Here is a 27,344-nt window from a genome sequence, read left to right as displayed (position 1 = left end):
AGACCCCAACCTACAGGAATAGGATACACTACTTTAGACTTTCTCTGTGCAGCGATAGCGCACTCCGAGTATTTAGGAAACTCCATAGTTGGCAGAAATGATTTATTGTCTTGAGAACTTCTTGTTCCCTAGAATTTGTGACGTTATGAATATGACAAAGGACATAGTAGGGTAATGTTGGCTTGTGCCCGTGGATAATAATAATGATCTTGTATGCCGTTCTTTTGACCAATCATAGTGCTTCTGTCCACAGCAGATCCACTCTTTCTCATCGTGGCGTCTTGACTTGAATCTATTATTTGACTGTATCTAACACAAAACACTGAGTAAAAGCACTATTGAGTGACAACATTTAATAGAAAGCCTGGAGCGCATGCGAAATTGAGCCCTCCAATGTCCTTCTCTACCGTCGAAGGGCATCTAGAGTGTTTGAAGATTCCATCAGGACATCTTCCCTCACACTGAAGCTACATAAACACTATAAGTTCCTGATCGTGATGCCAGATTGACATCCCTAAGCGTATTGACGAAACTTGAAGCTAGAAGTGTAGTGCCTGCAACAAACTCATGAGAGTGAGCAAAAGAGCTACCTTTTTTACTACATAAGCTAGATCAGACAATAAAAACGGATCCATCGCTACCTCAAATCTCTGCCTCGTTGTTCAACGCATAAATAGGCACTGAAAAAAAATCAAAGTTTGAACTACAGACACGGCAAGGCATTCATCCAAGCCGTAGTCATCAATACACACCAATCGCCTCACCAACAACACTTCGAAAGATACCATCAGGGTCAAACTTCTCTCTGACTGCCTTGAAACGAGCAATGTGCTTCAAGCAAATATCAGCATCCAGGTCTCAGCAGTGTGGAAGCAAACTTACATCAGGGTCGAGATTCTTAGCAGAGCGCTCAAATACCTCTCTTGTATTCTTGGTCCAATGCGGACGACACGGGAATTCGTCAATGAGTGTTTCCGCAAGCTTGTGATCTGTCAACTTGTCAGCTGTACCACTCGCTACCGATGCACTGTACCAGCTTACAAAACGGTTCGTTGTATCGCAGTCCGTCGCCGATACTTGGTTTGTAAGATGGGAAGTCCAGCATAATAGCGCCTTTATCCCAGTCGGCGCCATCGGAAGTACCGTAGGTCACCTGTCCCAGAAGATCGAAATAGGGTCTGCCGAACTTGATGTTGATGCCGCTTCTGTAGGTCGATGCCATGAACTTAAGTTTCTTAGCCTCATTATCGAAGAGTTGACGAACCCTCTTGAGCATTGCATTCGCTTGAGTCACGGGGAATGCAAGTTCAAGAGTATAACCGTGGATACCGTATTCCCAAACTGGCTTTTGGTCGGGATACAGACCGCCGATGAGAACGTCGTAGTTCCAGCCATATACAGGCCACTTGGTGATAGGTTCGTTAGTCGTCTTTTCTCGAAAGTTGGGGTTTTCCCATTGTCCGAAGAGAATCTCTTCTGCGAGGAGGTTAGACAGAGCGACGCCTTTCCCGGTGTTCCAGAGAGCTGTGATGGCGCCGGCTTCAAGTTGTGTTATTGAGAATGTATTCTGGAAACCCTCCTGGTCGCTCTTGTCAGTTGGAATGACGTCATAATACCGCCAGTGGAATTTCTTCTTGTGGGGCCACCACTACAATCATTTAGTTCCGTTCGAGAAAAATAGCTGAGTACTCACCCAAAGATTGGCTGTGGCATAAGGCGAAATCATACCATAGATGTCCCCGTTTAGAACATCAGCCTCGTCGAGCGTCTTCTGATCGGCGTAGACTTTAAAGTCGGGATAGATCTTGAACTTCATTCTCACAATCACACCGAGGAGACCAAGAGATGTCGAGGCAGCAAGCCACTCATCACTATCGTCACGCTCCAGGTGTCGCAACTCGCCGTTGCCATCGATGATATCCAGAGCCAAAACACCAGCCGCAACCATGGAGTCCTCCCGAATGGAGGATCTGTGCGCGCCCATGGCTACACATCCGGCGAGAGTAATGTTCCAATTGACAAGCGTATATCCCGCAGACGCACCGCGCTGGTGCAGGTAATCTGCAAGCTGCAGGAATGTCACGCCAGCTTCGATCATCACAGTGCCAGCGTCGAGGTCTAGATCGTAGATCTTGTTGACCTGCTCTGTACGAACGATAACAGTATTCGGATCGTCGGAACACATTGTGTCGTACCACATATGTGCTTTTCCAGACGCGCGAACTCTCTGGCCTGCCTGGATGGCATTTTGAACAATGTTTTGGATGTCCTTGACACTAGTGGCGTCACGAACAGCTGAGACATTCTGGCAGGCTGGGAAGCCGGGACCATCGAAAGTGTTGTACGTGAGAGCATTAGCCCCAACGGCCAAACCCAATGCGGCCAAGCATCGAAGAACTGCCATGGTGGTGAGAGAATTGATGAACCACTGGCGATAAAGTTCAAGTAGTAACTCTCTTCAATATACAAGAAGTAATCCTATTGTATTTAAGCTTATTCTAAACAACTAAAGACATAGAGTTAATCACGCTCCGATTAGCGAGTTCCATGTGAAAGTCTAGCACGAGCGCCGAGCAAAAGCTAAAGCCCCGCGTAAGGTTGCATTCACTAAGCCTGGAAGTTGTCGATCAACATCATCAGATGATGGGTTGTAGCTCCCTTCAGGCAGGTCCCCTGCTCAGGATGACACTTTACGCGGGGAACTCACCAAGTGTAATAGCGTTCCTGGTTTATTACCCCAGAATGGGTAGTTCCGTGATCTGCTGATGTCTCAATACGGTAGAGCATGCATAGAACCCCAGTCGTATATGCCGCTCTACTAACATTACCCCGCGTTTTGAACTCGATTGTTAGTAAGGCACACTAGACGACGTCTTGATTATGACCAACTTCACGTCGGCTTCAATTGTGAGATTCAAGGCTTGATTCCCGGAAGTGCAGTTCCTGTATGTGAAGTGTTTTGGAGAACATCACGTCCAAACCGACAGATGTGAGGTGCAACTCGCCAAGGTTGAGAAAATAGTCTGGGCAACACTATTACCAAATGCAGGTCAAGTATGAGAACAAATGGCATCATGATGAGAGTTACTATCCGAAGTGAGACCAGAATATTTACAGCATTGCTGCAGTTGCTCTAAATTAAACCTGCCTACCCTAGGTAAGACAGGCCACTTACGATCCACTCCGTCAACAGAGACTGTGGGGTCGGCTGCGGAACAACGATATTCCAGGTCCAGACACTTCCGTCATAGCGAAAGGGAGTGACCCCACTCAACGTCTCCCTTCAAGTGTACGATCGTAACAGCACAAGGAGCAAGCATTGAGATACAAAAAGAATCCCTTGATTATAGATATAATTGCCTAAAATGCCGCGCATGAACCTCGGCCTCCCTTACAACCACTGCAGCCACTCTCCCTGCCCACTTGGCTTCCAAAGCTCCAACCTTCTCCGCTGCGGAGCTTGCCAGACCGTCAAGTACTGCGGCAAACTGCACCAAAAGACAGACCGGCCAAGGCACAAGGTCCAATGCGTTCCTATCAAGCAGACTAAGGACAAACTCACTGAACAAGAGGCCAAGCTACGTGCCAATCCCGGCGATGACACCGATGGCAACCCTTTCGATAATGTCGCGGGCCTTTTCTGGTTCTTCAAGAGTACTCGTCCCTACATGCAGGCCCGCCACGACTATGTCACAGCTATTCTCAATGTCCGCACCGGAGAAGCCGTCGAGATTGCCCTCCGAGAATCTCTTGACATGCTGCGTCTCTGCCGAGGCGACAACCTCGGCGTCCGCTCGCAAGTTCCTGGGCTGTATCTCCGACTTGGGAGGGATCAAGAAGCCTACGATTTTATCAAGTGGTATGCAGTAAAAGGTGGCTCCAACTATGACTGGCGCGACATGAGCTTGCCGTTCCTTGATCTTCAGGGAGAAGATGCATTCGAGGCTGTTATTGAGAAACCTTTATATTACGACGTTTCCTTCAAAATGGCCCTGACGCTCATAAAGATTCGTCTACTGAAGGATCTAGAGTCGATGCAGGGGTTTTTACAGAGAAAACCCTATGCGACTGGGGAAGAGAGATATGAATATTTGCAGGAGGAGGCTATGAGCGATGTCCTTCAACAGCGGGCGGATATCGTCTCGAAAGACGACTATAAGGACTTGATTGCTGAGCTTAAACGCCAGGTACTGCAGTTGTACAAGATGGTCAAGGAGGACAACAAACACATCTGGCCGGGCATTGAGAACCCGAACCTGTATGCATACGATGTGCCGGCCTCTTATTCTCCCGGGTCGCGGGAGGAGGCAGTGCTTATCTTTCGCCAGTCGTGGTACTCTTGGTCAGAGACGGAGCCGGCGATACGGCATATCAGGGGGGTTATCAACGATGGTAAGTAAAGAATCTGCCAATGCGCAAGATGAGAGAGGCGCAAAGCCAGCGCAAAGACATTAAAAACGGACCTCAAATGACTTGACCTGAATGCCGAGAGAGCTACCTTGTTCGAGCCTCTTGGGTCGAATGAAGAAGTCTCGGGCCGAGTTCTGGCCGATACCCTATTCGCACCTAAAACACGGGGCTAAGCATTTTATGGGGTGCGCTTTGACTTTACGTCCGGTGAGCCTGACACAGACGATCCCGGAACAAACACCTATAGACAGCCATGATCGACGAACGTTTCCGGTTAGCGAGAGTTGTTTCGGTTAGACACCGCGAGTCAGTCGAAACGCGAGTCAGTCCCGACGCCACGGTCAGACTTAAACCCGTAGCTGAGCCAATACAATCGGCCCCCGACTGTAGAAAGGGGAAAATATGGAGTCATCACGGCATTGAAATGGAACGAGACGAGATGATGTGCCGAGAGGGATCGGCCACGTGCGGTCGGATGAGTGTGCCGAGCAAGTGCGGTACAGAAACGGAGGGAATGAGACTAATACAACTTGGGGGATTCTTGCGAGGGAGTTGTTTGAGATTGTGGATGATAGCAGTGATCATAGATGATGGTGTTGTATAAGTATCAAGGCTGTGAAGACTTCAATCTCAGTCCTGCCCAGCATTCATCACATACCTTAAACAACAATCAAGTCTTAGCCATGCTTTCACAGTTCATCACCTTCCTCGCCCTCACAGGCTGCGCAGCCGCTGCTCCCAACCCCAGAGCCGCAAAGTGCACATCCTACACCATAATCAACACCCGCGGCACCGGCGAAATCCAAGGTCCCTCGGCTGGCTTCCGCACCATGAACTCCCAGATCACATCCCAACTCCCCGGCGGCAAGATCTACAACACCGTGTACCTCGCCGGCTACGACCAAAACTCCGCGCAAGGCACCCAAGACATCATCCGCGAGGTGAATAGTGTCTTGGCGTCCAACCCTAGTGAATGCTTCATTCTAGAGGGTTACTCCCAGGGCGCTGCGGCGACTGTGAACGCGCTGTCGCAGCTGACGGGGAGTGCTGGGGATGCTGTCAAGGGGGTCTTCCTGATTGGTGATCCGTTGCATAAGAGCGGGTTGGCGTGCAATGTTGATAACAATGGGGGAACGACGACGAAGAATGTTAATGGGCTTGAGGCTTTTGGGGGAGGGGGTATTCCCCAGAACTGGATCTCTCGCACGCTTGATGTTTGCATCTTTGTAAGTTCACATCAGACCTAGGGCTTGGGATTGTTTGCTAATGTGGTTAGGGCGATGGAGTCTGTGATACGGCGCATGGTTTTGGTATCAATGCTCAGCACCTTCAGTATCCAAATGATGCGGCGACTCAGAAACTTGGAACAACTTTTGTTGTCAAGCAGTTGAGTGGGTAAGGAGCCTGCTTTGCAAGGGAAATGTTCGTTTTGTATTTAGTATCGAGAATGGCGATGTATATAGTAATTTTACAGTCAAAATTAAAGTGCTGATGGCCTCTTCATAATAACCACGAGACTGATCCAACAATCCATTAGCGCATGGTATTCCTCGCCATTGGCGCCGGACTCCAGTTGCATGAAGCAGCCTCAATGTTGCTTCAGTTATCGCAATCAGACTGGTATACCTACCATTTCTCCCCAACTTGCAATATGTTATCCAATCAAGGAGTCGAGAAGATCAGAGCTAACTATGTCAAGGAACATAACCGAGCTACCTGTAGTTACCCACTGCTCGGTTGCAAGTTGAATGGTACAAGATATCGGATGATTGATTGAACTTCTGATCCAGCGGCTGGAAGATGATATAAAATAAATGCAAAATAAAAACTATTATGACTTGTCAAGTCGAGCCTCTGAGTCGAAGTTATCTGTTTAGGCCACTTGAAAGAAATAGAATACGCGTGATGGTTGACTGGCCGTTCTGTGCAGGGGCTTTTCCTTGCCGAGATGCAACATTCAATTCGCTCCAGTGTGAGTCACTTACGCTCATGGTATAGGTCCCCGCCCTTTTTGCCTATCAATGTGGTCAGAAATAACAGTTAGGTTCGGGCTATCTGACAAAATAAATCAGATGAGCTCCACCTGTAGCAAGCTGTGACCTGCACTGCTATTCTCGTTCTACACTTAGCGCTTACTCCACAGCATGAACCTTTTTACTGCCATGTCATGCGACGGATCGGAAGAGTAGTTGATCCGTTCCTTGGAGCCCAGTGATGAGCTTTTCCCTCCCTGCAAGTCTCAGAATTGCTTTGTGCCAACCCCACCTTTCATTCATTATTTAATTGAGCAGTCACATCCTCACATCATCAAGCGACACCGCCATCACGCACTACAATCCCAGCGAGTCTCTAATAAAACATAGACTAGACTTTACTCTCCATCGCAAACCACCCAAAGTCTCTGGTTCCGACCGTTTAAATCACTGAACCAAGAGGCCCCTCCAAATACCCTCATCATGCCACCAAAAGCACCAAAAGCACCAAAAGGAGGTGAAACCCTGGCCAGCATCCTCATCGGCGGCACGCTCTATGCAGTCGCAGTGACAGGCATGGCAAGTCTATTTGAGCAAGCAGGTGACAAGAAGGATAGCAAAGAAGATTCCAAGCAAGCAGAGCCGAACTGGTTACAAAGAAATTTCCCAGCAAAAGAAAAAGGTTATTACATGAAACAGGTTGAAGAGGAATTCAGGGATCATCACGAGAAGCTGAAAATAGAACGACAACAGTCACCACCAACATACGATACATCGCTTCTCAAATTAACTGAGCAAGATCGCTTGCAAGCAGAGAACATGCTGAAGCCTTGAATAGTTGCGCGGCGTAATATAACGATATGAACTTGAATCCTTATCTATTTCTCATGCCAGTCCTGTCGAATATGCGTGATGTATCGACGAAGTGGAAATGAGGGCGAGTTCTGCGTATCTGGGTGAGAACACAGCGCCTTGACAGGTCGCTGATTTAGCCTGCGAGTGTGCCATTGTCTTTTGTTATTTTGCTTCCAATGCCAGGCTGAAAGAGCGGGCTTGACGTCCTGTGCTGGCCCATGTACAATGAACACGCCTCGATAAGTCTGGCTTTCATACCACTGTCACATAGCAATCGACAAGAGACAAAGAAATCTGCATCGTGTACTTCGTGAACAGAAGAATCAGCGATAAAGATGGGAAATGTCCGCTCCCAACCAATTCTCAATCTTCCAACTCACTATCCGACACCATCATGAATAGCAACACAGATCCGTATCTCCTCGGCCGACAGCTCCAGCAGTTCCGCCAAGATAACCCAGACGACACCCGCGCCATTTGGACCGAATACGACCTCTACTACTTCACCATCTGTCCACTCTCAATTACCGGAAAAGGAAAAGAGGGATATCCTCTTGAATGGCGATACGATGCGGTGCGCTTACGATCCAGCCGCGCACTATGGAGGACTCTGATGGCGGACCGATATCCCTGTGATGATGCGATGGAAGAGTGGCTTTCGAACTGGCGACAGCCCATCATTAAGAAGTGGCGTCAAGACAGGGCTGCTAATGAGAAGGGGTTATGGAAACGGTTCTGGGGTAGATAATTGCCGGCCTTTTTCGAGACCAGCGACATGACCTAATAAGCGCGCATCATTCTCAAGTTGTTATAGTCGAGTCAAGAGGATCATCCGAGTTACGAAATTGAGCAGCACTTGTGGATCCAGGCGACAGTCATTCAACCAATTGGAGTATCTCGATTTGCCTCCTGACCTATTAGCTACCTTAGAAATTGGAAGATGGGCCCACAGGCGCTACTGAATTTAGTGAGTTTGTTCACTACTGGTGATGAAGGGGAGAGGATGGGATAGATAAGATAAATAAAATCAGAATGATTGATGGCATTAAAATAACATATACAGTCTTGCATTTTAAATATATCTAAAAGATTTTATCTATAGGAACAATTAAACAGAAAAGTCAGAGCAAAATAAAGCAGCACTAATATTTAGATCTCTATTACAATATCCTAGACCAGTATTTCAATAAAACGAACCGCACTTTTAGCAAACATAAATAGCACAAAAGATGTAAAGACTAACACCACTCGAAACTCCCCAATTCTTCATCCTGGTTGATTTCCACCTAGTTCTTAAACAGGTGATCAAAGAGTCGTCCTGCCCCCCAGATAACTGCACAAGGTACAATACACAGGGAGATGACCCGTCCCGAGTCGACAATGCCCCAGTATCCCATTTCCGGCACATCTTTCGCGTAAGCCTTCCACTGTGCCAATTTGAAGTAACTCTGCAGGAACAATTGGCTGAACTTGAAGTAAAAGGAGAGAACAAAATCATCGCGGTGTCTCCAAGCTAGCATCTTCACGATGTCGACACTGCTAAAGACGCTAATCAGGGTAACTATAGATACGATGGTTAGCCAGATGGCGCAGAGAAGATCTCGGAAGCCGAAACGCTTGGGGTGTTGGGTAGACTGGGGCATGGTGTGTGGCGAGCAGGCTGATGGCGGAATTGTGGACAACCAGCCCTCTATATCCATTTTGTCTGGGTTGGGATAGGATTTGGCTTTCTTGCCGTTTTGGCGGGGGTTTGGGTCTTTGAACGGTGACATTTTGAGTGATGATGAAGTGTTCAAGCGTGAGGATAGAAGTGTCGCGAAACGCGATGTTTGGACTGATAATTGCGAAATGCAGTATTTAATTGAAGTTGAGGTGTTTTATTGCGTACTTAGGATTGGGTTTTGTCTTCGAGCAAGTACTGGCTGGTGAATGAACCGGCATGCTGTTCGCCATCTTCCAAAGCCCTTTGGCGTGAGCCCTTGTTATGAACAAGCTCGTTGTTTGAATAAAGAAAGTGTTGCGCTGTGAGCAGCCCAGCCCTCTCTGATTGGTCATATTGAGACCACTGCACGATTTAGTTAGCTTGGTAAGGTCAAACCGATGGTCACCTTCAATTGAAGGAAACAAAGCTCTTTCAATTAAAGCTAGAATGCTCGTTTTAACTAATCTACACAATATAAAACGAAAAAATATAGGGGACATTGTTTTCAGGTAAGAGCAGACACAATGATGGTCTGCGCTATGGCCCCAATAAACAATAGGTCCTTGGGAGCGGTAGATATCCGTGATTGCGGAGCAATGTATGGGAAAGATCGCTTAATGCAATACCGAGCGTTATGCTCGCTCAAGCTGCCTAATCAAGGTTAGACTATGCATTTATAAAGGAAAAAAGATACATTGCCTCTAAGACAGTCTACTGCAGGCACAAAAGCTTAAAATTTACTAAGACCCTACTCTGTGATTACTTCTTTAGGATATGCTTTACGAAACTATGTAACTGGATTTGTTCGCTTAAACGTCTTTAGTCCCGCAACTCCATTTTCCCAGTTCCCTGTAAGTATACGGCCTGCACGGTCAGGTCCCTTATATCGATACTAAACCCCAGAGGACATGAAATTATTAATAATCTCTAATTATAAAAGTATATATTTATAAGTAAGTATATATATAAGGTAGCCTAATAAAGTCTATTATTTCTGCTGTTAAAAATATCTTTTTATTATTTATATAGTTAATAACTACCTATAATGTCAGGCTTTAAACTTTAAATCTAGGGATAAATAGAATATAGTGATTTCCCCTGTTATATGGTTGTTTATAAAGAAGCTTTAATAATCCATTTTATTATTACTGAAACACATAACAGCGTTAAGGAACTGGTTCGGGATCTCCCCATATGCATACGGTCTGATCACCTCGCGCGAACTATGTCTGAGACGTTATCTGCAAGATCCTTAAAATCCAGAAGGGCAGTCGTGCTACCCCAAAACTGGCCTTAAGTTCTACTAACTCATTCGAAAGTTCCATGAGTTTCTATCCAAAGTGATCTCAGTGGTTTCATCACTGGGCTTAGAACGTGGCTAATTGGCAGTCCCAAGGATCTCGACAACTCTCAAGGAGGTCCTGCCATAAAAGTTGCCATAACAGGAGAAACACTAGTAAACTTCAGAAGATACGATTAATTAAGTTTATTAGAAACTTTTAACATCTTTTCGTTATGTCTAGTATAGACAATATGATAATTCACTTAGGTATAGCATCTTAATGCAATATAGACATAATTGCGTTATCAACTTTCTTGACCATTATGCTCTATTGCAGTAGAACCTTGTAACTGGATTTGCTATGCAATGGCCAGTTTGCTACCGAAGCCAATTATTGGCTTGACTACCAGAGGCCTAGGCGAGATCTTAACAGACAACCCTCAATTCCAGGAGTACATAACTCTACCACTAGAGCTCATCCTTCTTATACGGATCAACCTTGATATCCTTCTCCTTCTCCTTCTTCACACCCAGCGGATTCCCATAAGCATCATCAGGATCATCCCCAACACAATGATGGCACCAGAATAAATTCCCGGGGTCGTGCGCCCTCTTGACCGCCAGCAACTGCTCATACCTCTTGTCACCCCAGTACCTGTCCGTCCAATTATGCATCACATACGAGCTCTCAGAGAAATAACTGTTCCTCCCAAGCTTGTAGATCGTGTCCTCGCATTGCTTCGTCGACAATGTGCGCGCGTTCCACAACATCAGACCCGAGCGGAAGCCGGGAGATATAGCGGTGTCATCAGGCTGTGCGCTGCCGAGATTGCCGGTGATTGACGTGTAGAGGTAGTGGAAGCCGCAGCGGTAGCCCATTGGATCAGGAGATGTCTTGTCAGGAGTTTTGAGGCTGTTGACGCGGATGTCCAGCACGTCCATCATCGTCGAAGCAAACTTTGTCTCCATATCTTCTCTCGAGACAAAGACGGAGTTTTGAGAGCCCGTGGCATCGTCGGAGGGCTCGTGTGGAGCTGGCAGCGGGTTCATGACCGAGAGCTGGAACTTGTTGGGAGGCATAGAAAGAAGGTAGTCATACGCCGAGTTGAAGTTGCTCTCCTGAACAGTCTGTGTCTGCAGCACGTCTTTGAGACTATCTCGGAACATAACATACTCTTCCTCCTTCTGGCCTCCAGTATAGAAGTACTCAAAGTTGAATGTCCACGTGGCAGTGCAGAGATCCCCCTTCTTGTACTTACTGGTGTCAATGAAGAAGCCAGGCTGCGTGCTCACCTTGAAGTTGAGCCTCAGCTGCCACTCTGCAAATCGAGGCCACATCTCGCGCAGCCACTCATATCCAAACTTATCTTTCGAGCCAGGGCAAAACGTGCCGGTCTGAGACATGAAGACACGACTCAGACCGCCAGCAGGTACAGCGTGAGCGCGCAGCGTCATGGAGAGAATGATGCCCCAGACACCGCCGCCACCACCGCGCATGGCCCAAAAGAGCTGAGGATTCTTCCGACGACTGACGATCTTCCTGTGAACGACAGCCTGGCCATGTGCATTGCGACCGACTTGCAGAACTTCAATCTCCAACACGTTATCGACGCCGAGGCCCATGGAGGGCGCAAAAGGACCGTGGCCGCCGCCGAGATGATATCCCGTCATGCCAACGGTAGAGCACCACCCCGACGCCACGACACGGTCATGCTTGGAAGAGAAAGCATGCATCTCAGCAAATATGGAGCCTGCACCGAAGCGAAATGCACCAGCGGGAGCCAGAGATGGGTCCTCGTTCCAGGTCGGCAGGAACTCCTTGTTCTTGAGCAGGATCGTGCGGATAAGGATGCCACCGGTGGGGCACGAGTTGCGACTGTTGTACTCGTGGCCAGTGCCCGCTGTTGCAATGCACAGGCGATGCTGCGCGGCAAATTTGAGGGCTGCTGTTATATGACGCTGGTTGAGTGGGAAGACGACGATGTAGGGGTTCCAGTTGCGGTATTCATTCTGGTGTAGCGCTGCCTTGCACATTTCGGACGCAGTGTTCCAGATACTAACACCGTCATTGACATTGAAGCATGGGCGCTGCATGTCATCGATATTCTCGTAATAGTACAGCGCCTTGAGACCCGTGTTACCTAGACCGTAAAAAGCCTGGTTGTTGACTGATCCCGTTGGGACAGGCGCGGGCTGCGGCGCTGGGTAGTTGGTCCACTGGACGCCGAGACGGGGCATACTGGGGTCCAGAGCTTTCTCTAGCTTCTTGATAGCCGTCTTGGTAGGCCAGCAGCTAGAGTCCTCGGGAGTGCACCACCTATGCTCCTTTGGCGGGGGTAGTGCACCGGCAGATGATGAATCAGCAGGGTCGCACGATCCGGCACCACAGTTATCGTTCTCGGCACTGCATGAGTAGCGACACTCGGCGCTGCATGGATTACACCGTCCCATGGCCCACTGTGTCTTCTTGTCTCCTGATGTACAGTCGAGCACGGCGTAGGAGTATATCGGCTGGTACTGGAACTTGAAGCGACAGGCAGTGATAGCGCCGCAGGCCGATGCAAGGAGGACTTGGTTGGGATCGTCTATAGAGTGAGAGACTGAGTAGCTTTCCACGCCGTGCTCAGGGTGGTTAGGCCACTTGAGCGTTGCTTGGCCATCGGATGTAAAGCTCCAGTTCGCGAGGCCTTCCTCATAGTGCTTGGATACTTGCAGTGAACGCCAAAAACCCAGAAGCGACGTAGGTGCGCCGGCAATGCCAGGCTGGGAGTGTCTAACAGGGCTAGGCTCAGACTTAGACTCAGCCTTGGTATCGGACTTGGATGGCGCTGACTTGGCATCCACAGAAAAGGAACATCCTTTCGCTGATGCTTTGCAGCGAAACATAAGAAAGTTACCGCAGCCAGGTGTGTCCATCGCAGCGTAGAAGCTCGCCGGCGCCGGCTGACCAGTGTGATTGCAGGCCAGGAAGGCCACCTCAAGCTCGCCAATATCTGGCAGTCGCTGCACCAAACACTCCTCAAGTCTGTTTCCACCGCATCGCAGAACCAATTCTTTAGACCCGCGTCGCTCGTAGTTGCATGTCTGGGGATATGGACTGTCAGTAGTCACCGTCAAGGTCTTGTCGGTAAAAGTCTGTGCGAACTGAAACTTGCCAGACCCGCCCTGCTCAGCCCCGAAAGAGCGCCATGTGCCCTCCCACGGGGATATTTTGTTGCTCTTGCTAAAGGCTGGCATGGCGAAGTCTAGCACCACAAAGTCGTTCGTTCCATCGCTGTTCGTCTCGCTATCGACAGGCGCGTTGCTCGGATCAAGCTGAACAGTACTATCGAGCTGCGCTGGCGGACATAAGTCCCAGCTATCCCCACACGAAAAGCACTGATCAACACAATCGCCCGACATGCGCGGCACGCTCTGTACATCAGCGCCCTCCCAGCCCACGGTTGCGAGATATGCGCACTGCACACAGCCTGCGCTGACATTAGACTCTAGGTCATCCGAACGAGGGTCATCAAGCTGCTGGCGCAAATCAGCGTTGGCATTGAACTCATTCGCCAGCACAAACGCAGTGCGGAAATAAGTCTCCTGTGATAGGCGGAATGCGTTACCGTCTGCTCCGGGGATGACGGCGCAGGTGCCATGCTTCATCCACTCTGATAATATGAAGCACTGCATTGTGTTTCCGAACTTTGGGTCCGTTGGCCAGAAGTATTTCAGCAGGGTACTGAACGTGTTAAGGATCGTCTCATCAAATTCCTCGCCGTGGAGACACCCATACGGCTGGTCCTTTGCACCATTGCCCCCCGAAGAGCTGGGCCAAAGACCGTGCAGCGTGTACTTGGCCGATTTCTTAGAGTCAGTGTCGCCCTTCTGCATCGCCAGCGTGTAGGCGTCGACGGGCAGAAGTCCAGAGGGATGGTGCCCAGAGGTGCAGAGTAAGTAGGGAGGAGGCTTTTGCTGTTTCTGGCCGTTCTTGAATATGGTGCAGCCGTTATTCCACTTGAGGTTGCATGATGCAGCTTGATAGTTGAGGGGGTTGAATTGGCGCAGAGGGATGGGGTTGGAGGAGCAGTCGTCTGACATGCCGGTGCACTCGGCTGATGCCAGGCAGACCAAGCCTAGCACCAGTGAAAGTTGGGCGTGCCAAGTCATGTTTGGCCAAGATCGAGTATAATATTTAGTTGTCTACTGTTGTATTCTTGTGCTTTTTGTATCCAGGCCGGGGACTCGAGAACCCACACCTCGCTCTCTATATATTACTCCAATATCTAACTTCAATAGCTCCCTTGACGGCCCTCCCTCTCGCAGCTTCTGTCCTCTCAGCTGTCATTCCAATCGCCTAGGGTCGCCATATACGAGCTAGAGGTCTACTAGTCGTTGCGGCTGAGTACGAAAATGATGAAAACGGTAACGTCGTGGCAGCCGGTGCTCGGTGGCGAGCGGAAGCTCGGATCAGGCACTAAAATGATTGGAGGCGGAAGTTCGGGTGGCTTCACGGATTAGTCCAGGCCCAAGCCACTGAGGGATTGGGGCTCTCTCCTCCAATTCAGAATGGCTCAAAAGGCATGTCAGCTAGCTACGGCGCGTTTGCATCCAATTGAGAGTGGTTTCCGTCGCTCCATCTCACGTCATAAAGGACTCATGGTATACCGTAAGAACTGGTAAAATCACATGTGCGTTTTTCAATTTTTAGGCCTCTGGTTAAATGAGGATAACAGCTTTGGATCTACAAAGCCTTACGAATCTCATACGCTAGTCGTTATGGAGCTGGTTTGGGCTAGCAGTCAATAATCCTACCACTAGCTCCCGATCAGGTAGGGCTGGGTACGGGAAAGGGTCGTTAGATCGACTAGATCGCCAAGACGGCATCGTCAATGGGCACCGCCGCTAGCAAACGGAGCTTGCGGGGGCGGGGTAAGCTTTACCCTTCAACTCATCCAGACCTTCTGATTTGATTATTTACAACAAGACCTCGTGCCGTGTCAGTCTCAAGCTGCATCCTTGCACTTGCATGCCTGGGTCCACATGAGTTGAGACATCAAGGAAACAGATCCAAAAAAAAGCGAGTAAACAGAAACCTCGACTACAGAAACAAGGATTTTACAGAAATATTTAGGTGCTCTTATCAGAGTCAGCGACAGGTATACAAAGACCAGAACTTCTATTTTCAAATCACTCAAATGCTATTCTTATCTTGCTCAATCTAGGATGGAGACAAAGTGACGTTAGGTAGCAGTTAAACAAGAGAACAAATTGGCACTCTAGATAAGCCTTACGTAGTGACAGACAAGTCCTAGCAAATCCGGTAGTTATGCCTTTGTTCAAGTGCCCTTTGAAGACAACGTTATATCCAGCCTCTGGGGTACCCTGAGCGATGTTCATGTTACAAATCCATTTGTGAAATAAAGAAAAAGCGCTGTTCTAGCTTCGCCTTTGTCAAGCCAAGGCGTTGAGCAATGCTTTATGTTCGCTTGCAGTAATGTTGCTTGCAATAACTCCTGAACATTCACCGGCTTTGCGATAAGATACCACTTACACAACGCTTTATATGGATTAGTGACAATGAATAAATAGGCTTAAATGCCACCGAATATAAGACACTACAATACCACTTAACAATACCATCACAGCAGCCCAAGATTATAACCAAAAGGTCCTCTATCCACTCTCATTACAAACATGGCACCCTTTCTGGATCTCTATACCCAAATTGATCCCCTGTTGGTTCAACTCAGACGCTCTATTGAAGAAACAAAGAAAAAATATCTAGGAGTTTTCAAGCCTGTTTCGGATGACCGCAGCGGTACTATCACTCCTACTCCAGGAGAGATGGCAGCGCTTGTGGAGCATATGCACCAGGTTGGCCCGCTAGTCGAGGCCTTGGTGATCATCGCCACTGAGGAATGGCAACGGGGGCTGGCTCAGCGCCACAGACAACGATTCATGTTGCTACAGGAGGAGGTACTCCAGATGCTGCGGGATCTGAAGAAGCTGAGAGTACAAACGAGAGGCGCGATGGACCCTCAGCTGGGATCGATGTCTAACTGGATATCCTTCGCCATTGAGGATCAATGATAGTGTTAGGGTACGAGAACAAGTCGTTGACATACTAGATTGCCAGTTAAGAGGAGCAAATTGAAGATGATTTATCTACAAGCTTAGAAATTCTCAGCCCAGTGCTTAACATAATGGAATGACCGGCTTTATAGCCACGTCCAGCTCATACTATCAAGAGCGTTATTTTTCACATTTTACCATACTTTCTGTGCTGCGCCCGCGTTGCCTCCATGCTCAGCACACAGAGAAGGTTTATTGCGAACGAAGAATTGTAGAGTCTGTCTACTCCTATCCCATTGACCTAATAGCCTTTCTCAAAGGACGGCGCCACCTACCGTATTCCCCACTGAGCAGCTACCCAGATGATGCATCTTACATTGCAAATGCAACGCCATCGAGTCTGCATTTGCGCGACACGCGTGATCTAACTCTATGTTCAGGCACGAAACCTTTTTTACAGCTCCACCTATAGGTCCCACGATAGATACTTTTCTTCTCTATCAAACTTTAGGTTTAATCTTAGAAGCTTACCGAGCTGGAGCCTACAAGCGCCGCGTATAAAAAGGCATGCCTTGGTCTGCCAATCCAGCAAAGACTCTTCTCATCAATCTCCCTCTCTTGCAATCGCACGCATCGGCGCAAACACCCGCGCACAGTTTATCTTCACCCTTCAACATGGACATGTTTTCCCCTCTCCTCGGCAGGCAACTGAGATTCTATACTCGGTTTCTAGCTCTGTGTACAAGTAAGTTGTACTGGTCCAGGCTCCTGTAACAGAAGCTAATTGTATCGAAGCAATCGAAGCAGGCCCCGTCGGTAACATCGGCCTCAGTCACCTCTCGGACGAGATCCTCATGCTCATCATTCACAATGTCTACGAAGGAGCTGATAAGAGCTCTTTGTTCGCATTCTTTTCCCTACGCCAAGTCTCCCAACAGTTTAGACGCCTGACTCAAGATAAAGCCTTTGACTCACACCTCTTCTCAGACAAGGATTGCTGCGAGCAGTGTGTCAGCTCCTCAGGAGTATGGGCAGGTCGATCTGCCAGTCTAACGAATATCGATCTCCCCTTGACTAGAGAAAAGCACTGCTTCGGTTACAAGGCCAAGGAGAGAGGTGTATGGTTGAAAGGACTGGAAGACCTCGTCAGAAAGGGAAAGACCTGTTCTACGTGCCAGGAGGGTTTTGATGCTAGGAGAGAAAAGGCGCCTCCCTGAAATGCAAGTTTGCCCCCCGACACCATCTTGACTGGGATTTCTGCATGAGTTGCCTAGCTTTTCATCCTCGGGTATGCTTTTCGGCCGCCAAATTCGAATGTCTTGCCAAAACGGGCTACATTCGGCTTTGTGAGCACAAAGTCATCGACTGGCATTTTGTCCAGCAATTTGTCAACGGCCTGAATTCATCCCCAAACAAGAGTCAGAAATCCGAAATCATGAGGTGCGAAGATCTGAGTCATTATAGTTCTTGCAGTAATAGACTCGGCGGGCCAAAGGCCGAGATGATCACATATGCAACAGGTGGGGGCTTGTTGTTGCTCACATTCACCGGTAACTCGGATCCAGATCTGGCGTTAGATCAAAGCATCTGCGATATTTCTTACGGTATGAACTATGAAACTGGAACAATGACTCTCCCCATGAGAGTCATTGAGGAAGCCATTCGATCTGTCCGAGAGAAAGGGGGAAAGCATTTTGCACCAGAACGTATATCGGGCGTTTTACCCGAGTTGAGCGGTCTCAACCTTGAAGATGTCAATACTGATTCCTCATCCGAAGATGACCCTGTCAAAGTCATACATCCTAAAGGCGCAAAACCACGCATAAGTCGCTCATCTTTACTGCACGACAATCCGACCCAAGACAGCGTGCGGATTACAGCCGAGCCCTGTACCCATCTAGGCTCCAAGGCCAATCATTCTTGCATCGCCGTTCGCTACCAGCGAAGTATACGTGTCGGACGGCCACAGATATCTGGGAAACTCCAAGATGAGAATCTGCCGAGCCATGATTGGTTTCATGCAATAAGCAGGGAGTCATACACTTACAGAGGCTCCTCTGGTGTTGCTGAGACATGCCACGATAAAGACTATCGGAACTACTACGCGATATCAAGTAGCCGGTTGCATTCCGCAGCCTCAGAAGTCGAACTATCAAGACAAATTACGCCAGGGATAATGACACCGGCAGATATGCGATTAGGCAGTACATTCCGGTAGCGAAGTCATACCTGTTGTTAGTAGTGCAATAGAGAACAAGTGCTAGCGGAGATATTCATAAAATAAAAAATGGTAGCTAGAGCTCTTATACCCTTTTGTCACATTTTTCTTATTTACAATCTGCAAATGAATAACTTTAATGCATGGCATGTGTCGTAAGTGCTTTGGTTGAGACGGCCTCTTGAGAATTTTCTTATTCATAGCGGCGGATGACCCCTCGTTGAGCTGCAGTCAATGGCATTCAACCCAGGCCAGAAATGGAGAGGATTGGTGAGTTTTGATGAGCTTTAGCGTAATGAATGTTACACGTTGATATCAATTCTCATGAATTTTAATATACGAAACTTTAGTGTGATGAGTCTGGGACCAATAGAATTCAGCATTGCGAAATTTATTATAGCTTTATGCCAGCTATTTGTGATTTATGTTTAGCAGTCTAACTTAATATCTACTAACTCCACAAAAGACAATAATCGACGCGACTCAATTGATAAGTACTCAATGCTGTATTAAATCATGCTGAATATACCTAAGCTATACGCTGCTCTTACTAACCTCGATACTCACCAGCTCGATATCGCTTCCATTTTGCTTTTTATCACTCATATCCACTGTAATCTCACAAGAATGAGACCCGGACCATGAATCATCTTGAACATCGCCCCTGAGACCTGACCCCTCAATTATCTCTTCGAATCCGCTCTGGCCGGTCCGCCGTATCGCATGGCCCGACTTGGAAGGACGTCCTGATTCCTGGATGTTGTAGTTGACTCCCTTCCTATGAAGATATGGTCGCAGAGCTGGGATGCAGCAGATGACGAGACCGATGTACACGTCGAGGGAACACCAGAGTTCTGAGAGGAAGTTAGATGATCGTTCGCACTTGTACCGAGATGTACTTACCGATGATCGTGAAAGAACGAAAGTCTTCGCTGTCTCCGAGCTGAATGGTCAAAAAGCGCGTGAGAGAAAATGCTATATCGATGATGCCTAGGAGGAAGATGCCGTAGACACTGACTTTGACCTTCGTTCGCATATTTAGATTGTGGATGATGAAGAACGGCAGACAGAAGACTATCACGAGGTCAGTTCTATGTCGTGTCAAGAGTAGCCGGTAGACTTTCGCGCAATGCTTCCAACGAAATGTAACACCCAGTTGATTTGGAACATAAGAAGTAACGAAGTGTATTTACATGCTTCTTCAGGCTTCGTGACAGACCTATAAACAGATTAGAAAAGATTCTCGGAAACGATTCTTCTGTAGTACCAGTTCCGTTGGATTGGGTAGCAGAGAAAGAGCTGGAGTGAAACGGTTACGATGTAGGCGCAGACACAATACACAACCACGATCCAGACCATCAGTCTTCTTATAACCATGAATGGAGGGAATAGCTGTAAATAAATGACAAGAAGCGATGCCTTGCATAAATAGAAAGTCGTGTAGAATGGGAAAGGATTGACCCAATTGTACTGTAACCTTTCATTAGCTCAATATCTCCTCGTGAGCTATTCAAACACCTGCCTTTCGGAACCTGATCTGCTGTTCCAACGGCGCATCTCAATTAGATAGAGTATAGTTGATCCCGGGATGTAAAACGCCCTCTTTCGCATATAGTATGTCGAAGAAACCGGTGGCGAACGCGGTGCACCATGCTGAAATGCGCAGCCAGTCTGCTGTCACGAGGCGCTGCTTTTGTATTACCAATCGGAGATAGATTCGGGCACCGATAATTATCGCGGACAGCGTGATGAGCACGTAGATGACGGTCTGAGTGTGCCATTGTTAGAAGCTGATGATCCAAATGGCTGGTGATTGATCGCATACCAAAACAACAACACCGGACGGCCCTGCAGGCATTTTGACGAGCGAACTGATCAACGCTTCAACTCAGTCTCGCCGGGAGGTCGACTCGGCTGGCGGCATGGGGGAAGGAACCCAGTTAAACAAAAGACGAGATGAGACGCTATTCCACAAACGTTCAGCAGATACGCCACCGGCACCACGAACCTTGCTTCAACACCATACCAAAGGTCAAGAGACTTTGGGTAGTGGCTGTGTTGGTGTGCGCCAGTTTCGTGTGCCTCTTCTCTGCGCTGCGTGAGTGGCTAGAATCATATTACCATGCACACCAGCGCTTTGACGGTGGCTATGAAGTTCGGAATAGACTCGGCACTAGCGAATTTCTTGGTTTGAAGAATCGCGATAGAGTTTACGCTATGCCCCTCAATCACTCAAGATCAGCCACAGGCGATGAATCTTATCCAGATACAGTCTTGAGACGGAAAATATTAAAGAGAGAAGCATTTTACCGATAGGCCAAGACTTAAGAGAGGGGAGTTATAATATAATTTAGGATAGACATAAATCGCAAGTGCAGCCACAATTGTATTTTACAACAACAAGAAATTCTACAATTAGGAGATATATATCTAAACAGGCTAATACGGTTATCTTAAAAGGAGCATAGTTATAAAAGAGATCCTAATACTTAGAAAACCCCATCACTTTCTCGCTAACAAGAAAGAAAGAGGCATTAGGTATCTAACCCCCTAAGCTAATGCCCAAGTTTAGTCCGTCGCAAAGTTTAGAGCAGGGTACTAGCGCTAAGATAGCCTGAATCAAGCTTAGGCTCTACACATCATCTTCACTAGCATTCTTTTGACTTTCATCTTTTGCCCGATACATGCCAGTACTTATCTACTAAAATAGCCCAGGACGACACTAGTCGGAAATATTAGATTCGCAGGTATATCAACTAAATATTACAAAGCGCCACGATATGTTCTTCCTGCAATAAGCACAATCATAGCGAACTTCGGCAATCAGACACGCAATCATTTAGGAGAATAAACACTATAGAGATAAAAGCTATCCGCCAATATTAACATCCATATCGGTCTATATTTACTTTCTCCAGAACTATTTCTGCTAACATCAAGCATTTACTGACGCCCAGAGCAGAGTAAAACCTAACTGGCGTAGCTGTAAATTGTCTACATTAGCATCATGTTCAACAAGCGGTTAGCAGTCAGCAACAAACTTCTCAATCAACCACAAGCGTCGATTCTCCCCGTTCCAATGCTCAACTCAGTATTACCTACAGGAGATTAGTGCTTCTATAGGACATCGCCACATGGCTAGACTTGTGTCAGAATTGGAGACCCTGCTCCCCCAAACCCACCGAACGCCACAGAGCCGCGCTCTCGAAATACATACCAGAGCAGACTGTATGACATTTTTTTAGGGCTTTAAACCCGTGCTTATTTTAATCACATATTATCAGAAGTAGTGCATTGTCAATAGGATATGTATCATTAATAGGACCAATATCTACAGGAGTAGCAAGCATTTCCAACGCTTGAAGCAGCGTGCAATGATATTCCATCTGCGGCCTTTTGCAAGTGCTTGTCTGGTCAGATCTACCCGCACTGAGACACCTCTGCTCGGACATAGCAGAATGATGGCAGCAAAATAGGCTACATTGGGCGAGTTCTCTAGGGCCAATTTTAACACAACGAGCAGCCAATAGAGACGACAGGGTGCTGTTGAGGCATCGCTGCAATAAGGACCGTCTCCTGATAAGTGCTGGTCACTAAGATCCGAGATATTGCCATTCATCACTAATTGCCATGTTGTGTTAATCACAAACAGAACCCCAGTCGTAGTGATTCCGCTCTTTGTGAGACAATCTATTTCAGCATAGTATTGTGCAACGATAGGCCGAACTTACATCGCACATATACCTCTCAGTCCGCCCAAAGACCTTTAAACAAATCCGTTATCGTGTCCAACCGGCTTTAACAAGGGTCATTCCAAGGAAGGTTTATATCCAGTTGAAATCGCTTTTCCGCCCAATCATCTTACATGGAATAGGCAGATCTGTCCAATGGCAGGGGAAAGACCCAAGACCACTCACTCCACAATGCGGAAAATGGCACAGGATTAAAGTCAGCTTGCACCATAGAATAAATTTCCATCAACTGATGCAGTACTGTTTATTCTCTCATATAAATTTTGCCAATTCATTACCGCTTTTGAGGTTTATTTGCGAAGAGTCGGCCGGTGCGAAAATTGTAGGAATTCCAGCTGCTCCTAAATCTGATGAGGTACTCTGTTTCTTTCATTCCTATTTGTAGTGGGAACAAGCCTTACTATGTGTGGCTTTGCGATTTGAGGAGAGCTGCCGTTAGTAGATTTAGAGTTCTGTAGTGTTTGGGGTGGTCTTAAGGCAACATTGAAGTATATGCATTAGTGTAGCTGATTGGCAGTTGCAGCTTCAATACTAAATGGCTAACTTTCTTTTGAGAAAAGCAGGCCATTCAACATCGCAACGTCCATGGCGATGTTTCTGCCTAATAGTAAAGCTTAGGGATACAGAATGCAGTTATCTATCAATGGATATTAGGGGGTAAAGCGCTTGATGTATAGATTAGTTAGAATTTCAAGAACTAAATAACGAATTAACGAATTGTGTTATCTAATAATAGCTGAATTGGTCTGAAAAAGGGCGTAAAGAAGCACTTTTTATATAAATCCCCCACTTAAAACACTAAGATCCCCTTGGAAACCTATAGAGAAATAAGCTGTCCTATGTACCAAGCAACCTGCGCCAAGGACTTCAGGGTAGGTAAAGTCTCAAGTAGCTACCTCTCTTGCTTAGCTTTATGTAAGGAACCTGTACTTATACATCTCTAGTAGTCGAATCGCAATTGCTAGCGCTATGGCATATTGGACCGCTATACAAACGGGTTTAAATACAGTGTCCATATAAAGGACAACAGCTTCTTGGCCGAGTAATTATAGCTTTCATGATGCAGTCTAATATAGTGCGTAAATATCATCATAAAAAAAGACAGTTATAAGCCCCATAACTATATCAGGGATTGGAGTGAGTTAGCCGGGTTTGACGTCGGAGAGAGGCAGGATATAGCTGAGTGGGTGATGGTAAAAGCTGTACACCACTGGAAGGCCACTTATGACTCTGAAAAGAGTTTTCATAAGTTGAATGATTAACTAAACCGTGAACATGATAAGTGGTGGTATTATTGTAGGATCTGGACCGTTGCCTTAATTCGAATATAATAATGCGAGTTATTCAGTACATTTCACGACGTTAAAACTAACAATAGAAGATAGTTCAAGAAAGTAACATCGGGTACATGAATTGAAAGTTATCTAGATGAGCGCTGGAACTCCAATCCTACCTAACCGCCTAATCCATCCTCCCTATATGCTCTAAGTCTACAGTTCTATCTTTGACATTAGAGCGACATTCTCGATAGCAGCCGTCCGTGCTGATCCATCCACTTCCATTGATCCCCATCCTCCTCCACCGTCTTACCATAATCAAGCACAAGACAATGAAGAACCACATAACCTTCATCCTCTATCGCACCAAAGTCAGGCTTCAATGAATTGAAGATACGGCAAGGGTGAAGAGTAATACGATTAGCCCGAGGCTCCTCATCATCAAACATGTTGATCCCCTCACACCCACTATCTCCCTCTTCGACTGACTCGGTGTCTAGGCAATTAAGAAGCATGTAGATGTCTCCTTCCTTGTGGCGTTCAGTGCCGTCGACGATATGCCAGTGTTTGCAGCTCTCTCGGGCAGGACACTCGTTGGCCTTCCGGTGTCGATATCGAAATGGCGTGACCCGCGGATCCATGTCATCCAGTGTCCACTCGAGATAGGCTTTTGAGAAGGCTCTTTTGGTAATTGGAGGTCCTCTCTGTGTGAGATAACGTCGATCCAATTTCGGATCGTCTCTTGCTTCAGACATGCAGGTCAGCAGAGATGCCTTACTAGCTAGGACCCCTGTTTCTGATCGCTTGGGCGCCTTCTTTTTCGGCGGCTCTGCGTCTGTTGATACAGTCGCTTCATTCAACTTTCGCTTCTTCTTGGGCGCCACCTTGTCCGATGACTTTTGTGGTAGGATATCTGTAAGTTGTTTCTCAAGAAGAGTGACACGTTCCTTGAGACGCGTCAACTCTGCCTCGAAATTGCAGCTGGGATGGAGACGATTCATGATTCGTAAATTGCGTAATTTTGAGTAAACGAGAGGCTCTTAGTAGTAAGACTAACCCTCTAAGAAGTGGCATAGAGTGGGTGATGATGAATTGGAGCTGTGTGCAAACTAACCTGTTGAGTTGGCCTGAAAGTAAAGTTGAAGTATTAAGATATCTATGAGCTCTTATACCTAATTGCTTCCCTCTTTGTCTTAAGTAGTTCATAGATCAGCATAAGTGAACATCCAGGCGAGGATGTGAAAGAATGAAGAACACGGATAAATTGTGAGTGACTAACGGTGAAAATGTTGAAAGAACAAAATGAACAATGCGAAGTTGAATGTACGAATGTGCACAACTTGCGGACGGACAAAGAAACTTACATCGGAACAATAGCTGGTGAACAAGAACACAACCAAGGCAAGTAATATGTTCACTAGCTCAACAACGCTCGTCGTCGAGGGACTCTTTCACATGCGCCTCTTTGATATATCACTGTGGTATTGCACGGCAAAGTGGTGCCTGGTCATTGGGTCGGAATACTACATCATCATGGGAAATGGTTCAAGGTGTGTTGCGAAGAGCTCAGGGCAAAAGGGTCATATGTTCTCAAGGTCTCCAATATAGCAATTTTCTTGACGGTCATCGTTGACCGCAGTTAGTGACAAAATTTCTTATCAAGATGCCTTTCGGTTCTTGGGATTATCTGGCTGTGCACTCATTTCATCTGCCTTTCACCCTACACGAGGACCATCACGATTTTTCATCTAGGAGAAACGCAAGTCTACCACTCGAAGTGTTCCCACGCCGAACTCGCTTACATTAAGGGTACTTTCCTTGCCCATCTCCTTTCTTCTATATATATGATGCGTCTCAAGATACTGCCTGCTTATGCTGAATTCTCTAGGTAACATTCTAAGCTAGGTACATTGATAAGACACGCTCCTGAGTCATCGGCCAATGCTTCCATCAAAGACAGCTCAAATGTATCATCAGTGATTGCTCAGGCTACAGGAAATCGGCTCACTATGCTCCAGAAAAGAACACGAGATTATGCGGCAACAGTGGGATGAAGTCCTGTAGCGGTGAACAAGTCAAACAGAGCACAGGTTCCTGTTCTTGGCGGTCGCGGAGCGTAATCATCCGGGCGGCGCCCTATTTATCCAGAACATTCCTAGTCAGGTACCAATTACCATTTCTGGCAAATGCGGAGTACCATCCTCCGTGTGCTTCGGCATACTCCTTTCATACATATGACGCCAGATATGCGGGGTAAACAAGACTACCTCGGATGGATAAGTTGGAGATGGAAATAGCCTCTTGAAACAATACTCGTTTCATCCATGCATGCGACGCTGTCTACCATTTGATCCTGCCCGCGACAGACATGCAGTATTTATTCTTTTTCCCGGCTGCGGGGTCTCGCTTCGGACGTGCTGCCTCCGGATCTCGCGGTATTTGACCCCGGCATTTGAACCTCACCTGAGCTGACAATAGAATCATGACTTGGTTCGGGTATAAAGCTGAGATAGACCGCGGTCAAGCAATTGAATAGCACACATCAACAATTAAGCAGACTCGGAGAATTTATTGACCATGCTTGGACTCCCCTCACCCCGCAAGCTGCTCGCACAGCTGAGCCTGGGCGCTAGCCTTGTTGCGGCTCAGCTCCAGACCATCAATAACTTTGGAAACACCTATGGCACGCAGCTAATCATGCAGGCCTACATCCCCAGCAACCTCCCTTCCAGTCCAGCAGTCATGCTCGCCGTGAGTCATCCCCAACAAATCTGCCAGTCCTTCATCTAACCAGCCGATGTAGCTGCACGCCTGTGGTGGAAACGGACCAGGCTACTTCCAGCAGACCAAGTACAAGTCCCTCGCCGATCAGAAGGGCGTCATCCTCATCTTCCCCTCATCGCAAAAGGACTTTAACTGCTGGGATGTCGCCAGCACCAAGACGCTCAAGCACGATGGTCAGGGCGACAGCCAAGTTCTCGTCAGCATGGTCGACTATATCATCAACACATACAGAGCCGACCGCAACAAGGTTTACGTCACCGGTACCAGCTCCGGATGCATGATGACCAATGTTCTCGCGGCTACGTACCCAGACCGTTTCGCCGCTGCGACATGCTACTCTGGCGTTGCTGCCGGATGCATGGCTGGATCTCCTGGATCGAGCCCCATTAGTTCTGACCGTGTCTGCTCCGACGGGAAGATCATCAAGACGGGACAGCAGTGGGCTGATCAGGTCAAGTCGATGTATCCCGGCTACAGCGGGGCGTACCCTCGGTTCAAGACCTGGCACGGCACCGCGGATAATCTTGTCTATTACAGAAACCTTCTTGAGCAGATTAAGGAGTGGTCCACGATTCAGGGTGTTTCTTTCTCGCGCAACGAGACTAACACTCCTCAGTCTGGCTATACCACCATGATTTACGGGGACGGAACCAAGTTTGTTGCTGTATCCGCTGCTGGAGTCGGACATGTCGTACCTACTCACGAGGATCTTGACTTCAAGTGGTTCGGTCTTTCCTAAAGTCGCTAATGTGAGAAGCCCGGTATGTATCCATACTACTATATGTGGATTTAGTGTTAGGGAGGGCAGACATCAGGATCTAAGTGGAGGAGAGAAACAGGAGCAACAACAAAGAGGGAGGACAGAGGGCAAATTGTGTACATAGTTATTTTTACTACATTCTTCTCAGTACATAACAAATTCATTCATTTAGGTATATAGATACCAGCGCTCCATTTCACATTGGCGAGGCTGCCTGTCCTTTCACCACAATTGTTCGCATCATAGTTCCCCATCTCTTTCTGCATGAGGGAAC

The 27,344-nt window shown here is 47.4% G+C and overlaps 14 protein-coding genes; 8 read left to right on the top strand and 6 right to left on the bottom strand.

The window, feature by feature from the left end:
- Window positions 1-741: 741 nt before the first annotated feature.
- On the bottom strand, window positions 742-2,404 carry FFUJ_12878 (related to ALO1-D-arabinono-1,4-lactone oxidase; the record flags this gene model as incomplete). XM_023582535.1 has 4 exons in its annotated part: window positions 742-831; window positions 883-989; window positions 1,042-1,648; window positions 1,694-2,404. 4 exons carry the CDS (start codon window positions 2,402-2,404, stop codon window positions 742-744), a joined length of 1,515 nt encoding a protein of 504 aa, XP_023435058.1.
- Window positions 2,405-3,365: 961 nt separating this feature from the next.
- Window positions 3,366-4,400, top strand: FFUJ_12877 (uncharacterized protein; the record flags this gene model as incomplete). Its single annotated transcript, XM_023582534.1, has 1 exon — window positions 3,366-4,400. The coding sequence occupies one exon, from the start codon at window positions 3,366-3,368 to the stop codon at window positions 4,398-4,400; it is 1,035 nt and encodes a 344-aa protein (XP_023435057.1).
- A 693-nt stretch (window positions 4,401-5,093) lies between these two features.
- Window positions 5,094-5,809, top strand: FFUJ_12876 (uncharacterized protein; the record flags this gene model as incomplete). XM_023582533.1 has 2 exons in its annotated part: window positions 5,094-5,636; window positions 5,687-5,809. The coding sequence occupies 2 exons, from the start codon at window positions 5,094-5,096 to the stop codon at window positions 5,807-5,809; spliced, it is 666 nt and encodes a 221-aa protein (XP_023435056.1).
- A 1,057-nt stretch (window positions 5,810-6,866) lies between these two features.
- FFUJ_12875 (uncharacterized protein) lies at window positions 6,867-7,217 on the top strand (the record flags this gene model as incomplete). The annotated part of the gene is made up of 1 exon (XM_023582532.1): window positions 6,867-7,217. One exon carries the CDS (start codon window positions 6,867-6,869, stop codon window positions 7,215-7,217), a length of 351 nt encoding a protein of 116 aa, XP_023435055.1.
- Window positions 7,218-7,632: 415 nt separating this feature from the next.
- Window positions 7,633-7,986, top strand: FFUJ_12874 (uncharacterized protein; the record flags this gene model as incomplete). Its single annotated transcript, XM_023582531.1, has 1 exon — window positions 7,633-7,986. The coding sequence occupies one exon, from the start codon at window positions 7,633-7,635 to the stop codon at window positions 7,984-7,986; it is 354 nt and encodes a 117-aa protein (XP_023435054.1).
- Window positions 7,987-8,524: 538 nt separating this feature from the next.
- Window positions 8,525-8,881, bottom strand: FFUJ_12873 (uncharacterized protein; the record flags this gene model as incomplete). The annotated part of the gene is made up of 1 exon (XM_023582530.1): window positions 8,525-8,881. One exon carries the CDS (start codon window positions 8,879-8,881, stop codon window positions 8,525-8,527), a length of 357 nt encoding a protein of 118 aa, XP_023435053.1.
- A 1,809-nt stretch (window positions 8,882-10,690) lies between these two features.
- On the bottom strand, window positions 10,691-14,374 carry FFUJ_12872 (related to isoamyl alcohol oxidase; the record flags this gene model as incomplete). Its single annotated transcript, XM_023582529.1, has 1 exon — window positions 10,691-14,374. One exon carries the CDS (start codon window positions 14,372-14,374, stop codon window positions 10,691-10,693), a length of 3,684 nt encoding a protein of 1,227 aa, XP_023435052.1.
- A 1,527-nt stretch (window positions 14,375-15,901) lies between these two features.
- On the top strand, window positions 15,902-16,297 carry FFUJ_12871 (uncharacterized protein; the record flags this gene model as incomplete). The annotated part of the gene is made up of 1 exon (XM_023582528.1): window positions 15,902-16,297. The coding sequence occupies one exon, from the start codon at window positions 15,902-15,904 to the stop codon at window positions 16,295-16,297; it is 396 nt and encodes a 131-aa protein (XP_023435051.1).
- A 663-nt stretch (window positions 16,298-16,960) lies between these two features.
- On the top strand, window positions 16,961-17,496 carry FFUJ_12870 (uncharacterized protein; the record flags this gene model as incomplete). XM_023582526.1 has 2 exons in its annotated part: window positions 16,961-17,024; window positions 17,075-17,496. 2 exons carry the CDS (start codon window positions 16,961-16,963, stop codon window positions 17,494-17,496), a joined length of 486 nt encoding a protein of 161 aa, XP_023435050.1.
- A 284-nt stretch (window positions 17,497-17,780) lies between these two features.
- Window positions 17,781-18,497, top strand: FFUJ_12869 (uncharacterized protein; the record flags this gene model as incomplete). The annotated part of the gene is made up of 1 exon (XM_023582525.1): window positions 17,781-18,497. The coding sequence occupies one exon, from the start codon at window positions 17,781-17,783 to the stop codon at window positions 18,495-18,497; it is 717 nt and encodes a 238-aa protein (XP_023435049.1).
- A 534-nt stretch (window positions 18,498-19,031) lies between these two features.
- Window positions 19,032-19,533, bottom strand: FFUJ_12868 (uncharacterized protein; the record flags this gene model as incomplete). XM_023582524.1 has 2 exons in its annotated part: window positions 19,032-19,351; window positions 19,401-19,533. The coding sequence occupies 2 exons, from the start codon at window positions 19,531-19,533 to the stop codon at window positions 19,032-19,034; spliced, it is 453 nt and encodes a 150-aa protein (XP_023435048.1).
- A 522-nt stretch (window positions 19,534-20,055) lies between these two features.
- Window positions 20,056-20,355, bottom strand: FFUJ_12867 (uncharacterized protein; the record flags this gene model as incomplete). XM_023582523.1 has 2 exons in its annotated part: window positions 20,056-20,265; window positions 20,323-20,355. The coding sequence occupies 2 exons, from the start codon at window positions 20,353-20,355 to the stop codon at window positions 20,056-20,058; spliced, it is 243 nt and encodes an 80-aa protein (XP_023435047.1).
- A 3,404-nt stretch (window positions 20,356-23,759) lies between these two features.
- Window positions 23,760-24,527, bottom strand: FFUJ_12866 (uncharacterized protein; the record flags this gene model as incomplete). Its single annotated transcript, XM_023582522.1, has 1 exon — window positions 23,760-24,527. The coding sequence occupies one exon, from the start codon at window positions 24,525-24,527 to the stop codon at window positions 23,760-23,762; it is 768 nt and encodes a 255-aa protein (XP_023435046.1).
- Window positions 24,528-26,103: 1,576 nt separating this feature from the next.
- FFUJ_12865 (probable feruloyl esterase B precursor (subclass of the carboxylic acid esterases)) lies at window positions 26,104-27,049 on the top strand (the record flags this gene model as incomplete). XM_023582521.1 has 2 exons in its annotated part: window positions 26,104-26,277; window positions 26,330-27,049. The coding sequence occupies 2 exons, from the start codon at window positions 26,104-26,106 to the stop codon at window positions 27,047-27,049; spliced, it is 894 nt and encodes a 297-aa protein (XP_023435045.1).
- Window positions 27,050-27,344: the final 295 nt, after the last annotated feature.

The sequence above is a fragment of the Fusarium fujikuroi genome, chromosome FFUJ_chr08 (assembly GCF_900079805.1).
Source record: "Fusarium fujikuroi IMI 58289 draft genome, chromosome FFUJ_chr08".
In the NCBI taxonomy this organism is placed as follows: Eukaryota; Fungi; Ascomycota; class Sordariomycetes; order Hypocreales; family Nectriaceae; genus Fusarium; species Fusarium fujikuroi.
The sequence above is the reverse complement of the archived record's forward strand: the minus strand, read 5'-3'. Positions and strand labels throughout refer to the sequence as shown.